The sequence below is a fragment of the Rhinichthys klamathensis genome, unplaced genomic scaffold, assembly GCF_029890125.1.
Source record: "Rhinichthys klamathensis goyatoka isolate OS25496 unplaced genomic scaffold, OSU_Roscu_1.1 h1tg000110l_1, whole genome shotgun sequence".
In the NCBI taxonomy this organism is placed as follows: Eukaryota; Metazoa; Chordata; class Actinopteri; order Cypriniformes; family Leuciscidae; genus Rhinichthys; species Rhinichthys klamathensis.
The window spans coordinates 1,285,430-1,302,484 of NW_026606648.1; the positions used below are offsets into that span (position 1 = coordinate 1,285,430).

The 17,055-nt window shown below is 39.0% G+C and overlaps 1 protein-coding gene across 1 annotated transcript in view; it reads left to right on the forward strand.

Annotated features, from left to right (window-relative positions):
- rttn (rotatin) overlaps positions 1-17,055 on the forward strand; it is a 57,980-nt gene that overhangs the window by 25,683 nt on the left and 15,242 nt on the right. The window contains exons 28-37 of the mRNA XM_056254096.1: positions 5,646-5,865; positions 6,454-6,582; positions 7,015-7,125; positions 8,143-8,301; positions 11,284-11,361; positions 11,531-11,708; positions 11,992-12,089; positions 12,904-13,000; positions 13,121-13,316; positions 14,511-14,598. Coding sequence (XP_056110071.1) covers positions 5,646-5,865; positions 6,454-6,582; positions 7,015-7,125; positions 8,143-8,301; positions 11,284-11,361; positions 11,531-11,708; positions 11,992-12,089; positions 12,904-13,000; positions 13,121-13,316; positions 14,511-14,598 — 1,354 coding nt within the window. The remainder of the gene's footprint in view (positions 1-5,645; positions 5,866-6,453; positions 6,583-7,014; positions 7,126-8,142; positions 8,302-11,283; positions 11,362-11,530; positions 11,709-11,991; positions 12,090-12,903; positions 13,001-13,120; positions 13,317-14,510; positions 14,599-17,055) is intronic.

Here is a 17,055-nt window from a genome sequence, read left to right on the forward strand (position 1 = left end):
CTCAGGGACACTGAATGAGTCACTCACACACAAAATTGACTCACTTGACTCATTTAACAACAGACCCACACTTACTGACTCACTCATATTCTTTAACACATGGAGTCAACCATCAGACCGCTCTATCTATAGAACATACCCACACACACTGTGGCACCTGAGTACTGTCTTGGACCTATTTCCTGTTTGAAGACTATAGAAATTAAAGTTCTTCAGTATCTGCTATTGACTGCTAGGCCTTAATACACTACCAACCAAAAAATACCGATCGGTAATTTTATTTTTATTGTTTAAAGAAGTCTCTTCTGGTCAGTAAAAATACAGAAAAAACAGTAATATTGTGAAATATTACAATTTAAAAGAAACATTTTCTATTTGGCTAAATTTGAAATGTGATGCAAAGCTTAATTCATCAAGCGCAATTATTTGTATCACTTTCTGTAATAGTTTCTTTTTACTTGGAATCGTATATAATATAATAATAAAAATGTTTATAAAATTGGCCCATATAATATAATATAATATAATATAATATAATATAATATAATATATAATGCAGTCTGATTAAACCCACAGGCCTTTAAATCTCTTGATGTCCTTTACAACAGTTTTTTATATTCTTTGGCAAAATGTGAGTGAAATTTTAACGGGAAAATTATTGCGGTTATCTGAAATAATTTCAATTTGATCAAATGACCACAATCAGACGATTAATCAATAATAATGACAGGCCTAACAAAGATACTTTTTTCATTAATACTTTATGAATAGAAAGTTGTAATAGAATAATATTTACTGTCACTTTGGATCAATTTAATACATACTTGCTGAATAAATGTATTCATTTCCTAAAAAAAAAATACTGACCCCAATCTTCAGAACAGTAGTGTATTTACCAGGGTATTCCAGTTACTATAGCTAAATGTCTTTCATCTTTCATTGGATAGTTATGTAGTTACAGAGATTTTGTGGAGCTCGAACCTGTCACCCACATGCACACCGCAGCTCAATGTGCCCAGAACATGTGCGCTGACCCCTAAGCCATGGCCCCAAGAAGCTTCTAAAAACTTTTTTATGAAGTATAATCAAGATATCACTTTTTGAATCCTGGTCTTTTTTTCTATCAAAATGATTGGTTTGCAGGCCGCTGTGTATTTTAATTAAATCTTCAAATGTATTCAAGAGCCGTAGCATCTATTGAGTTTAGCATGCACCTGTGGTTAGTGAGGGTGCTAAAACACTCTGTCACATCTGTTTACTCCCCAAAACACACTCATTGAAACCATTTAGACCGACAAGGCAGATTTGTTATTCCTAAAACACTCTTCCTTTTCTCTCTCCTGTACATGCATAAAATGTTTAACTATCCTCATTAGGAGACTTCTGCTTCTACCTGCCATCTGGGGGGGAAGTACAAATCTAATGATGCTTTTGATTTAATTTTGTTATTTATGGAATAACTCTTCTGAAAACACCTTAAGGGATCCGTAAATTGGAAACTCCCACTGTTAGTTGTTGATGTATCAAGGCCCTGTAATGCAAATCTGATCTACTAAGACATTTCCCTGCATGCATTTTCAGTTTATGAGCAGCAATCTAACATGTATCATTTGTTCAGGGTGCTTTTTATGGTCCTTCTATGTTATGATCGTTTTAGTTTGTAATTCTTCATAATACAAGAAACTTAATTTAAAATGGCATGAATATGTTTCTTTGCAAAAAAAAAGAAAAAAGTATACTATAGGTTTAAACATGAAAGGAGTGGTCTGATGTTGCAAAAAGAATAGAAAGCATCAATTATTTTAATAATAAAAAAAGCAACATTTTAATAGATAATTAAAATTAAAACACAATCAGGGCATTTAAAATCTGCAACTTTTTGGTTACCAGCCCTGATACTACTCATACTACTAAGCTACATTATAAATGTCTTTACTGTCATTTTTGGTCAATATAATGCATCCTTGTTACATAAAAAAAAAATCGTATTGACTCCAAACTTATGAACAGTGACCCATTAGTGTCACAAAATTGAAACCGCAAACGTAAGTTGACAACATGGCGGAATCAAGCCCCGCCCTCAACACAACGGAAACAAGCCACAACACAACATAATCAAACCAGAACACAACGGATCAAGCCAAACCGCAACAGATCAAGCTACAACGTAACGGAATCAAGCCACAACACACCGGATCAAGCCACAACACAACGAAACAAACCACAACACAAATGATCATGTCGCAACACACCGGATCAAGCCGCAACACAATGGAATCAAGCCACAACACAACGAAACAAACCACAACACATGATCAAGCCACAACACAACGGATCAAGCCACAACACACCGGATCAAGCCACAACACACCGGATCCAAGCCACAACACACCGGATCATGCCACAACATAATGGAATCAAGCCACAACACACCGGATCAAGCCACAACATAATGGAATCAAGCCACAACACACCGGATCAAGCCACAACACAATGGAATCAAGCCACAACACAACGAAACAAACCACAACACATGATCAAGCCGCAACACAACGGATCAAGCCGCAACATAACGGAATCAAGCCACAACACACCGGATCAAGCCACAACACAATGGAATCAAGCCACAACAAAACAAACCACAACACATGATCAAGCCGCAACACAACGGATCAAGCCGCAACATAACGGAATCAAGCCACAACACACCGGATCAAGCCACAACACAATGGAATCAAGCCACAACACAACGAAACAAACCACAACACAACGGAATCAAGCCACAACACAACATAATCAAACCAGAACACAACGGATCAAGCCACAACACAACGAAACAAACCACAACACAACGGAAACAAGCCACAACACAACATAATCAAACCAGAACACAACGGATCAAGCCACAACACAACATAATCAAACCAGAACACAACGGATCAAGCCAAACCGCAACAGATCAAGCCAAACCGCAACAGATCAAGCTACAACGTAACGGAATCAAGCCGCAACACACCGGATCAAGCCACAACATAACAGAATCAAGCCGCAACACACCGGATCAAGCCACAACACAACGAAACAAACCACAACACAAATGATCATGTCGCAACACACCGGATCAAGCCACAACACAATGGAATCAAGCCACAACACAACGAAACAAACCACAACACAACGGAAACAAGCCACAACATAATCAAACCAGAACACAACGGATCAAGCCAAACCGCAACAGATCAAGCTACAACGTAACGGAATCAAGCCACAACACACCGGATCAAGCCACAACATAACAGAATCAAGCCGCAACACACCAGATCAAGCCACAACACACCGGATCAAGCCACAACATAATGGAATCAAGCCACAACACACCGGATCAAGCCACAACATAATGGAATCAAGCCACAACACACCGGATCAAGCCACAACACAATGGAATCAAGCCACAACATAACGGAATCAAGCCACAACACACCGGATCAAGCCACAACACAATGGAATCAAGCCACAACACAACATAATCAAAACAGAACACAACGGATCAAGCCACAACACAACGAAACAAACCACAACACAACGGAATCAAGCCACAACACAACATAATCAAAACAGAACACAACGGATCAAGCCACAACACAACGAAACAAACCACAACACACCGGATCAAGCCACAACACAACATAATCAAACCAGAACACAACGGATCAAGTCAAACCGCAACAGATCAAGCTACAACGTAACGGAATCAAGCCGCAACACACCGGATCAAGCCACAACATAACAGAATCAAGCCGCAACACACCGGATCAAGCCACAACACAACGAAACAAACCACAACACAAATGATCATGTCGCAACACACCGGATCAAGCCACAACACAATGGAATCAAGCCACAACACAACGAAACAAACCACAACACAAATGATCAAGCCGCAACACAACGGATCAAGCCACAACACAATGGAATCAAGCCACAACACAACGAAACAAACCACAACACTACAGATCAAGCCGCAACACAACGGATCAAGCCACAACACACCGGATCAAGCCACAACACACCGGATCAAGCCACAACACAACGAAACAAACCACAACACAACGGAAACAAGCCACAACACAACATAATCAAACCAGAACACAACGGATCAAGCCAAACCGCAACAGATCAAGCTACAACGTAACGGAATCAAGCCACAACACACCGGATCAAGCCACAACATAACAGAATCAAGCCGCAACACACCGGATCAAGCCACAACACACCGGATCAAGCCACAACATAACAGAATCAAGCCACAACACACCGGATCAAGCCACAACATAATGGAATCAAGCCACAACACACCGGATCAAGCCACAACACAATGGAATCAAGCCACAACATAACGGAATCAAGCCACAACACACCGGATCAAGCCACAACACAATGGAATCAAGCCACAACACAACGAAACAAACCACAACACAACGGAATCAAGCCACAACACAACATAATCAAAACAGAACACAACGGATCAAGCCACAACACAACGAAACAAACCACAACACACCGGATCAAGCCACAACACAACATAATCAAACCAGAACACAACGGATCAAGTCAAACCGCAACAGATCAAGCTACAACGTAACGGAATCAAGCCACAACACACCGGATCAAGCCACAACATAACAGAATCAAGCCGCAACACACCGGATCAAGCCACAACACAACGAAACAAACCACAACACAAATGATCATGTCGCAACACACCGGATCAAGCCACAACACAATGGAATCAAGCCACAACACAATGGAATCAAGCCACAACACAACGAAACAAACCAAAACACAAATGATCAAGCCACAACACAACGGATCAAGCCACAACATAACGGAATCAAGCCACAACACAACGGATCAAGCCGCAACACAACGGATCAAGCCACAACACAATGGAATCAAGCCACAACACAACGAAACAAACCAAAACACAAATGATCAAGCCACAACACAACGGATCAAGCCACAACACAATGGAATCAAGCCACAACACAACGAAACAAACCAAAACACAAATGATCAAGCCACAACACAACGGATCAAGCCACAACACAACGGATCAAGCCACAACACAATGGAATCAAGCCACAACACAACGAAACAAACCAAAACACAAATGATCAAGCCACAACACAACGGATCAAGCCACAACACAACGGAATCAAGCCACAACACAATGGAATCAAGCCACAAAACAACGAAACAAACCAAAACACAAATGATCAAGCCGCAACACAACGGATCAAGCCACAACACAAATGATCATGTCGCAACACAAAGGAATCAAGCCACAACACACCAGATCAAGCCACAACACAATGGAATCAAGCCACAACGCAACAGAAATTTTTTTTGGGAGTGTGTATCAGCCACCAAAATCAAAATTTGTTTATATTTACAAAATACAATTAAGTTGTTCAGTAAAAACACTGACAATCTTTGCACTTTTGTCAGTTAAGGTTGAAAGAGAATGAACAAATTACAGATTCTTAATTGGGGTTTTTCTTGATTTGATTTCCCAACTTTTCTTGATTTGGGGTTGTATTATGATCACTCTGTTCCTCACTTTGCATTTTTCGTCTACTTTGAAGGGTGTGTGGGGTTCTGTCCGGACCGTTTGCTTCTGAGCTGTCTCTGCGCCTGCTACAGTGCCTGCGCGTGTCCGACGCTCCATGCTTCTACGGCCTGCCCTCTCTTGAGCGCACGCTCAGGACCATGGCCCATGTGACCGCCCTGCCCGGCTGGAGCACACACGCACCCAGCATGGAGCCAAACACACTCTGCCTCAAATACCTCAGTGGCCTCTTGGAAGTATGCATACACACATGTTCTCAAGTGCCTCGGTTACACACTAAAATATATTTTGCGCAGATTATATACAAGGTTCTTGTTTCTCTCATCCAGACAGAACACATTAAACGCATACTCACACGTAGGGTCCAAGATGTTCCCAAACACTTGAGCATGAATCACTTCATACAAATCAGCCGAGTCTCAGCTGTATCTCATTTTTTTTTGCATCAATATTGCTCTATAACCTAATTAAACTAGGAATAGTTCACTTAAAAATGAGAATTCTGTCATCATTTACTCACGCTCAAGTTGTTTCAAACCTGTATGAATTTCTTTCTTCTGCTAAACACAAAGGAAGATATTTTGAAGAATGTCTGTAACCAGACAGTTGATGGACCCCATTGACTTCCATAGTAGGAAAAAAAAAAAATACTATGGAAGTCAACGGGGTCCATCAACTGTTTGGCATTATGAATATACCTTGATATCTAGGTGGTTTTGTAAAAAAAATAGCAAATGAAAATATGTAATTCAAGCACAAATGATACCTATTCGTCTCCCAGACAGCTAATTATGATCGTGTTCCTATTTGACTGCTCTTCCCAGGTCATCTCTTCATTCTACGTAGATTTGGGAGGAAATTCAATGTCCTTCATGGGCAAAGGAGTGACAAAAAATGCTGTTATCTGCCTGCTTCACCTGTCACATGAGATGATGAAAGAAACCAAAAACGAGGTCAGAAATGATATCATAAGGCTTTGAAACTGACACAAGGGGGTGCTAACACTTCTTCTAATCAATTTAGTGAACATGATATTGGTCGATTATATTGGTTTATCACTAGAAACCTGTTTAAAGGGATAGTTCACCCAAAAATGAAAATTCTGTCATCATTTACTCCCCCTCATGTTGTTCCAAATCAGTACAAGTTTCTTTCTTCTGATGAACATAAAAGAAGATATTTTGAAGAATGTTGGTAACCAAATTCTTCAAAATATCTCCTCTTTTATGTTCATTTTCAAAATGTTCAAAATATGTTCAAATTATCAATTTTCATTTTTGGGTGAACTATCCCTTTAATGCTAAGTTTGATCGTTATACTACCAATTAAGTATCGGTTACATTAGTACAGCAGTTTTACGCTCCACGCTTTGTGTGTTGTCTAAGGACTGGATATCCTTGTGGTCTTTGGGACGTGAGCAAAGTTCTGATGAGCAGAGTGCTGCCCAGCTTGGCTTGGCCTGGTTAATTCCCCTGTGGGTGGACCGAGACCCTGAGGTGAGACCTTCACGTCTAAAATAAACATTGGGACATACAGTAGGTACTCAACATGAACTATTGTTTTGAATAGTTGACATGAAATACTTTTTTGAAGTTTACATCTCCTGTGTAGCATGTACAACTTACATGCTAAGTTTAATCTAAAACTGTTTTAAGCAGTTTTTGCTAATTAATTTATTCTCATTATGAATGCAGCTTTCCTGTACATGTTAATTGAGAGACTACATTGATTATTTTTATTTTTTTACACCCTAGGACCATTTAAAATGAACTAATGGGGAAGTTAACTTTTTTGTATTATTTTGTATTTTTTTTTCTATTTATTCACATTTTGAATTAGCTTAGTTTTATATTTTCATTTTTCATTTTAGTAATTGTATGTGCTTTTGTCATTCTTAATTTCTATTTAGCTTTAATTTATTTTTATTTCCGTTTTAGTATTAGTAATTTTGGTACCATAACTTAAGCTTATTTCAGTTAGTTGCCAAGGCAAATTTCTATGACAGCATAATTTAAATTCAATAAACAACACTACCAGTTAAAGAACATGATATATTTTCCCATATACATTTATATAAATATTATTATTTTGACAAAAGTCCATGGACATGAAATACATGAAAGTTGAGTCAGCTACCCACAGATTTTCTTAAACTTAAAGTTTTTCTCCTGAGTTGTGTTAAAAGATGTACATTCACTGTACATTGGCGCTGAATGCAATCATAGTCTATGTAAAATTATTAAATGTGTCTGTAATTTTGATGAAAACCTTATCTAGCAATTTGTGTGCCTTGGCCTTCTATTTTTGATAGTTTTCCCAAGTACCCGTGCATGTCCAGGCCTCCCTCAGATCAGCAGATGCTGAGCACTGAAAATATAATGGGCATGGTAAACACAAATTTGTGCCAGTGCTACACGCCAAAGAGCCCATGGCAGTTAGCACTGCCAAGCACATGTGCAGGGTCTGAGCACAAGTGTGTGTGTGTGTGTGTGTGTGCATTTGTCTGGCTCTAGGTGCGCTGTGCCAGCCTGGCTGTGGGTGCGGCTCTGAGTTCGCTAGAGAGAGGGTGTGTGGCGCTGTCAGAGAGTTGCCAGAACATTTCAGGCGGCCTGTGGGCCACGGTACTCAACATCCTGCTGGAGAGACAGGAGTGCAGTATGGTGCGCCGAGAGGTGAGTCCATCCAGCTTCAGCTTGAACACAACACAAAAAACTGAGTGTTTACCCAGACTGCCTCAGACTGAAAGTCTAGGGACCAGCACTCTGTCCGTTCACTGGCCATCTGATGCATATTAGACTCCAGAGAGTGTTGGTTGAAATCACCAGTTTAAAACTGACAGGCAAATTTTTCTTTGTGGTACAATTTATTCCAGATAAACCTGCCCTAGGTCACATATAATGAAATTAGTAAGGGCTAATGTAAATCCAGCCGGTTGTTACTCCGCTTTGTGTCCTGATCACCATGTCAGGGTTTAATTTGCTATTACAACCAACTGGATGTACATTATCTCGCTTATTACACAGCTGCTTGACTCATAAGTGAATAAGTAGACATGAAATATTGATTTGAGTTGAAATATTTTATTAGCTCGCCTCATTAAATGCAAAGCTTCCTCGAAGAAAACCATTTCTTATCAAGCAGATTTGAGCCTAGATGAATGAACAAGTTCAAACAAAATGGACATTTAAGGGATAATGTACAGTCATGCCACTTATTATATAGCTTTTCACCATATAAATGATGACAGGGACATGAAATATTGATTTGAGAAGAAACTGCTTTAATGGATTATAAGATAATAAACCGGTAAGATTTTACAGTGTGCAAAACAATCACAAGAAGATCGCTTCAACAATATTACCGTTGGCCTACTATTAGTACAGAAGTCCTCTGGTTTCATTTTACAGTAAATACAGTCGATACTCTATAACTGAGGTGCAAGATGGCACCAGAAGCGTTGAAATGAAACGAGAGAGAGCACATCTGTGGTGTGATACTAGAGACATGAAAGAAGCGCCGGCCTCTAATATTCGGATGTATTAGACAATGTTTACTTTTTGGTGTTTGTCAAACCTGCAGACTCTTTGCATTTCAGTGAGGGAAGTTTTGATGGCATTATCTTATCCGTATAATGCCTAATAAAGTAGTGTTTATAAGAGCAGTTCTGCTTTGTTAACAGGGGTAACAGTTACATTTTTACTGCTCTATAAGGGCCATCTGTCAAAGAGTGAATTTGCATTTTCATTCAAAGCATCTGCTGTTTTTGTTCAGAGTCCAATGTGAAGATTGACCCATATTTTTACACAGCTTACACTGGAATGTAAGGCTGAAATGTTAGGTTTATAATTTTATAAAACTTGTTTTTGTCAAAACTTTGGTTTAGGACAGTGTTTCTCAACTTGTGGGTCGCAAGACTTCTGAATTGAGACATTTATTTTGAAAGACATGCGTGAAAGCTGTTGACTCTTCTATCAGACGCAGTTTAAAGGTCCCCTGACATGGGGTTATTTTATAATGTTTCCTGGGTTGCCCTTATAATGTTAGTATGAATGTACATAAAATGTTGCCGTGATGAGCATTGAGCAAGCAGATGACAGTCTGTTGATCGCGAGAATGAAGATCTTATCATTGCAACGCAGTTTCTGCTCTCTCTCTAATGCTTTCACCAATGCAAACACGATGATGTACATACAGTAAGAGCTTTGTTGTGCAGTGTAACGTGCGTCATTGATTTCATAACGAGTTGTCCAGATAAACTCGCGCTGTGTGGAAGATTGTTCTTTGAACGCTTTCTGTATTATTTGTTCACAATTTAAATACGATTATTTTCATCCTACTAAAAGAAACGATGTGAAGTTGATATTTTAGTCACTGGCTTGACTTACTGATGCATAAACAGTATTGAACGATTTTGAGAGAAAGATTACCTGTCTGAACTTGAACAATTAGGCTAACTTACACATCAGAAATTGTTGCTTGGTAGCCCGATCGATTTATTTTCAGACGTTCATCGAGGCCAGCTCTGTATTGGCCCAAGTTGAGGAAACAGTCGTCGGTGAAATGTTTGGACCATACAAAACTTTGGGAAGTTGTGTCGGCGCATTTCTAGAGAAAATAAAATTAACCCATCGTTTCTTCAGAGGCTCGGATGAAGGAACTAAAAAATACTTTTGTGTTCATTTGTACATCCGAACACTGATCAACTGCCATGCTTCGCTCGTTTGCAAGCCAAGATATCTCTCGAGGAAAAACTCAAATCGCGCTCGCGCGTTCATACTTCCTAGCTCATTTTCTCATGGGCGAGCCAAATTCTCTGGGCGGGCAAAGCAGAGAAAGGGGAGGTTACCTTTCCTCCGTATGACGTCATACGGAGGAGATTCAAGATCTGCGCGTCTGGCCTTTCATTTTCTCAAAGGCGGAGAAAGATAGCCAAAGCTCGGTTTACACCGATTGAAATTTCTAGCCGCGGGGGACCATATACAGACTGGGGGAACTCATATTAATGTTAAAAAACCTCAGAAAGGGAACATTTCATGTCAAGGGACCCCCCCCCCCCCCCCCCCCCCATTATAATATGAGTTCAAGTTTAGGGAAGAACGAGCTGGGAACATGCAACAAAATTTTACACGGCTCTCGGCTCCCGCCCTATTTGACACACCCTGCAGATACCCAGTTATTGGGGAATGTCACGCCTGACCAATCAGAATCAAGCATTTCAGAGAGCTGTGTAATAAAGTGTGCTTACTAGCTTTACAAATCAATCAGACGGCCACTTCCTGTATAAGTGGGCGGTTCTTCGTTAGAATAAGCTGCAATGATGATTAGACTTAGTCGCAAGTCAGAAAGGCTCCGGAAGTCATGTTATTTCACATCTGTGATCTATTTCTGAATGTCTCTTTATTAGTACAGGTTTCGAACTAGGCGTATTTGACCGGGAGGGGGAGGTTAAACCCATATATACATGGTGGCACTGCACAGAAAAGAATCTTAACTATTCCTCAGTCACAGTTTAAAAGGAAAGTGTTTGCATTTCTCTCTTTTGAAGGAATTTGCTTGCTCTCTGCGATTCCACTGAGAATTCAACCAGCATGCATTTCCATTCATTTGCAAGAAGATGGCAGTGTTTCTGACTTTTATGTTTCCCTTCCCTATAGGCAGCGTTTATTTTGCAAAACCTCCTTGTGATGCCAATGCCTGCTAATGCAGAAGAGGCCAAAGAGTGTGCCTGGCAGGTATGTTTACATGAGAATAAACTTTCAGAACTGAATATCAATATCACAGCCGGTCTTAAAAGCTCTGTAGACATAACAAATCTGTCTATGGTGATTTCTGGTTTCCTCAGTATTAAATTTCCCCCTTTTTTTAACATTTTATCTTGTGTCCCTTTCTTGTGTCTCCCAGAGCCCCTGCGTGCATGATGAGGATTCAGGACTGTGTCTGGTCGGGCTTCCTGCCCTGCAGGCTCTGTTGTACCACTGCCAGTTTTTTGAAAGCGTGGGCCAGATGGTGAAGAGCTGTTACATGGGCAGACATGCCTTCACCCTCAGCCCCTCTCCTCCGCCAGCCAATGTCACCCAGGGTACGGCGTCCACGCGCCCAGAGCACTGCCAGCTATTAGTGGATGTCTGACTCTTTGGCATCCATATGCTTACACACTTTATTAATACTGTTCTGTACTAGAGATCATGGCGGGTGTGCCACATATTTTAGATGATGGTGTTTATATTTATCATTCTTGTTATAACAAAATGTTCATGTTAGTACGCTGTTAGAGGTAATTATTCCAGTGCATATAATTTAGTTGTAAATATGACTGTTTTATTTGTAAATGAAGCGGTCTGTGTTTCTTTCTGTTCGTGTAGAGACAGATCTGAATGATTCTCTAAAGCACTGGAGAGAGATGCTTGCTCCTCTAAACCAAACTCAAGGCTCAGGATCCATGTCCACCTCCAGTACTCTGGTTAGTAGACCATTTCATTTGTGGTTGACCAATGTTTTTTTTCTTTTTCTAGTGAATATCCTGAACAGGATGACAGGAAGGCTGATTTAATGTCCATATATTATACACTACTGAGTTTGGGGTCAGTCAGATTTCCTTTTTGAAAGAAATTAATACTTTTATTCACAAGGACGCATTTAATATCAACAGTGACAGTAAATATATTAATTATCTTAAGATTTCTTTCTCAAATAAATGCGGTTTTGTTGTACTTTCTATTCATCAAAGCATCCTGAAAAAAAATAATTAGGTTACACAAAATATTAAGCTGCACAACTGTTTTTCAAAATTGATTATAAGAAATGTTTCTTGAGCAGCAAATCAGCATATTAGAATGATTTTTGAAGGATCATGTGACACTGAAGACGAGTAATGATGCTGTAAATCCAGCTTTGCCATCGCAGGAATAAATTACTTTTTTAAAATATAAAACTAAATTTGATTTTCAAATATAATAATAAATAGAAAACAGTTATGTTAAACTGTAATAATATTTCAGTATATTACTGTTTTAATTTTTTAATAAATAAATGCTGCCTTTGTGATCATAAGAGACTTTCAAAAAAATTAGAAAATTGTACCTACCCACCAAAACTTTTGAGCAGTAGTGTATTTAATGGAATATATTGTGTTCTAATGTAATGTAAAATAATATAGGCTAGTTATTATTAGTTTATATATATATATATATATATAATTTAATATCCTGATCACTATATTATATTATATTCATAACTGTTTTCAAGTTGTTATGATGCCGGTTTGTGTTCTTCAGATTCCATCAGGAAGCTCTAGTGGGACACATTCTCCAGTTCCAACCTCAGGTGTTGCTGGAATCCAGGACACTCCAGTTAACAGACTCACTGCTCAGGGTATGACTTTTTTTAGGGGGGAGGGGAAATTTTACTAACTGACAGTTTGGTCTTGAGAGGAATGTTTCTTTCAGTCTTTAGTGATTTGAGTCTTTCTGCTGTTAATTCTTTGTGTTGTAGGTCAGAGTGACACGGACAGCTCAGACTCCGCCCTCACTCAAGAGTCCCACCCAGGGGGAAGGACTGAGCCTGTTGCTATAGTAACCCCTCACCTGTTGCTATCCGTGTGCGGTCTACTGGACAACCTGCTGGCTGTGCTTCCTGAGTTTAGTCTCTCTGCCCTCAAGCACAACCACATACTTCAGAGCATGGCCAGGTTAGAGAGACATGTGAAGACAAACAGATATTGTGCAGAAATCTGGCATTATTTATATATAATCATTATACTAACGCTTTATTAGTCAAGTCACCTTTATTTATATATGCATTGTTTCAAAGCAGCTTTACAGTAATAGACAGGAAAACTATTAAAAGCAGCTCTACAGAACAGTAAAATTATTGACTTTATTTTCACTTATATAATGTTTACTAAAAAAATATAGATAATATTAGCAGTTAATCACAGACACGCATTGCACATGTATGACATAATGCAGACCTGTGCACCAGGGTTATTGTCATTAACTAAAACTATTAAAAGCTTTCTGTTTATTGAAATAAAGCTGAAATAAAACAAGATATAAATATTAGTTGCACTTCATTTTTCAGTACATGCATTTACAGTGTACTTACAGAACATACTGGGTAATATAAGGTAAGGTTGATGTGTAGGTTCAGGGTTAGTCCCTAGTTATTATCCAGTGTAGGTTCAGGGTTAGTACCTAGTTATTACCCAGTTATTGCAATTACTATAATAAGCACATAGTATGTACATGGGGAACAGGACTGTAAAATAAAGTGCTACCTAAATAGTAGTTGAAAAACAAAAATTAGAAATGTTGCTTTGGCAATAAACTGAAATTTACAGTTTACGTTGAAGCACTAAAATTATTAACTGGAAATAAATAAAAACTAAAATGAACTAAAACTGAAATCTAATTAAATTAAACCTTAATAGCAGTGTAAAAGCAGCACATAACAAAATTACTAAAAATGAAACTAAAATGAACATGAAAACAAAAAATATATGTTAAAAAATGCGAATTCAAAACATTAATAAAACTAAAATAACAATGATGTGCTCACCTCTTACCTCATTTTCACGCACACTCATAATTAAGTATAACTTTATTCTCATGGTTTACCTAACAACACTTTAACAAAACCACATCCTGCCTGCCTTTATCTGCCCGCTCTTACTAAATGCCAAATTGTGGTGGTTTTCTCTGTTGGCTAACAGAAAGACCCACGTAAAATGTAAACAAAAAACAAAAAAGGGATACAAAACATGTTTTAAGTTAGATTCCATTTATTTATTTATTTGTTTGTTTATATATCTATTTAGACTGGGAGAAAACCCTGTGAGCTCAGTTGCATGACTTTCCTGTTGGTTTTGTGCTGTCTGTTTCAGTGTGGTGGATGCGGCGACCATATCTCAATGTGTCAGTGAGTTAAGGACACCTCTTCTGCCAGCTGCTATGGAAGATGCTAGGAACCAGGTGCATTATGGGATTTTCTACCTCCACTTAAACACCAATCTGTCATAAGGGAATGTGCGCCTGCAGAGCGCCACTGAAAGCTCGGAAAATTTCCACAAAATTGGAACACAAACACATTTACAAACTTTTATACGTCCTCCACAACATGCCTGTTTTTTTATTTTTTTATTTGATGAATACTTTTAACTAACAATGTAGTACTGTTAAGGTCAATTCACACCGCCCCAACAGATGGCAACAGGCACTTCATCAGGTTTTGTCGGATCAGTGTGGTACCTGTCAGAGTCTGTTGCCGTCTGTCTTTCGCCGAATGAACATGCTGAATCGGAATTAAAATGTCTGAGAAGTGACGTGCTGTAATCTGCTGACTGTTGGCGTTGGTCTGCTTCTGTTGGCGCAGTGTGAATTGGTCTTTAGCACAAAACCAACAGGAAAGTCATGCAGCTGAGCTCACAGGGTTTTTTCCCAGTCTAAATAGATGAATAGATATATAAACAAACAAATAAATAAATACAGTACCTAACTCAAATGCAATAGCATGTCACTGTAGGCATCTTACAACAGTTCCCACCAGTGATGCGCGGGTCAATGTATAAACAACCCGCACCCGACCAACGTGTTCAACTAACCCGCCCGCAACTCGGACCGCAAAAAAAAAGAAAGAAAATATTGTACCCGACCCGTTTCCTGACACGCATTATTTAAAAGTAGTAAATGATCATCGTAGCGTCATTGGGCCATTAGACGTGTAACACAAATGTGTAAATAGCATCGCAAGAAGTAGGCTAATTGTTTATTAATAAACATGAAGTTGACGTTGCTGACTCGCAATCTTCGCAGTAGTGAATGCGCCAGAGAGAAATGCACATTTCATACAGATAAGCAGAGAGCAGTCCGTTTTCTTTCGTTTTGAATTGTTCTGTTTACAAGTAGACATTTCAATATAGATATATTTTTCAGGTCTGTGAAGTAGGCTACCTTATACGCTGAGTTTCCGTTAATTTATGAGACGCGCTCCAGTTCACGCGCCGGTGCCTCCGTCATGATTATCTTGTCTGCTATATTTACTTCTTATTTATTAAATCCAGGCAGTTGGTTGATGAAACATTGATTAAAAATAAGATACAATTAGTACAAATCGCAATTCACTTTAAAGAAAGGCTTTGTGTCTTCTGTTTGAGGTCTCTGTGAAAGTTTTAAAACAGTCTTTTAGTGCCGCTTCAGAGCGGTCACGTCCTTACATTGTTTTTTCCTCATAAATGCGAACACGAAAAATAAAATAAAATGAATATTTTACGTTCTGTGGAGAGCCAACCCTTCTTCATCCGGTGGGTAGTATTAATTTTTATTTGCGCAGTGTAATTCACAGAATTTCAAAAAAAATATTTTGCCTCCTAAAAGTTAAATATTTGTTTTGTCACGCATGAATGCGTGTGTAGCCTAATATTTGTTTTGTCACGCATGAATGCGTGTGTAGCCTATTTCCCTCATATAAATATAAAACGCATGTGTAGACTGATATGTTTCTAATGTCTGGACTCCTTTAAGGGGGTATGGATAAACAGACGTTTCAATATATTGGTAGCCTATTAAATGCATTTTCTGAGAATTTATAGGCCTATTTCAAGTTTTGACTGCAAATGTCACGTCCAAAACGCTGGAATTCTCCAATTTTGAAAAATTTATCCCCAACTAGTTTTGTTGTGTTGGTCTACGTATTTTATAATGTTAACTTCAAAATTTAAAGTAATATATAATTTAAAGATGTGTTAGCATTGGATCTGGACGGGAAGGATAACTCTTGGAGTTGGAAGGGGTGTGTGGCGATTCTTTAGGTTCGTGGATCTGAGCGTCGTGATTTCGGTTTCATATCGCATATTGTTACAGCTACAAATATTTCCTCTCTCCGCCTCCATCTCTACCTGCAGACTGAGCTCGTGCGTCATCTTCGTGCCAGTTATTTAGCCAATAAAGTGTAGGCCTATGTATTTCATAGAAAATTGTGTCTATATAAATACAAAGGTTTAATTGACATCTTTATTTCAAACGACCTGACCGACCGCGACCCGAATATCATTAAAAATATTTTTGGATGACTCGTAACCGCGGGTGACCGTCGGCACCCGCTCATTTTGGATCAACCCGCACATCACTGGTTCCCACACTAGCGATTTATAGATTATCATGACAGAATATGCTAATTGAAGATAGTTAACTCCACATCAGCAACATAAATTCATCAACTAACCATTCAGAAACGTCCTGTTGCATTCTACATGTTGTCACTTCTTCTTGAGTCTCTCCATCATTGTCCGACTCCAGTTTAAACATAAAAGGCTGAACAGTTTCTGACATTCTAGTGCTTGTCTGCGTGAGGTAATCGGAGCTGCTAACACACACACACACACACACACACACACACACACACACACACACACACACACACACACACACACA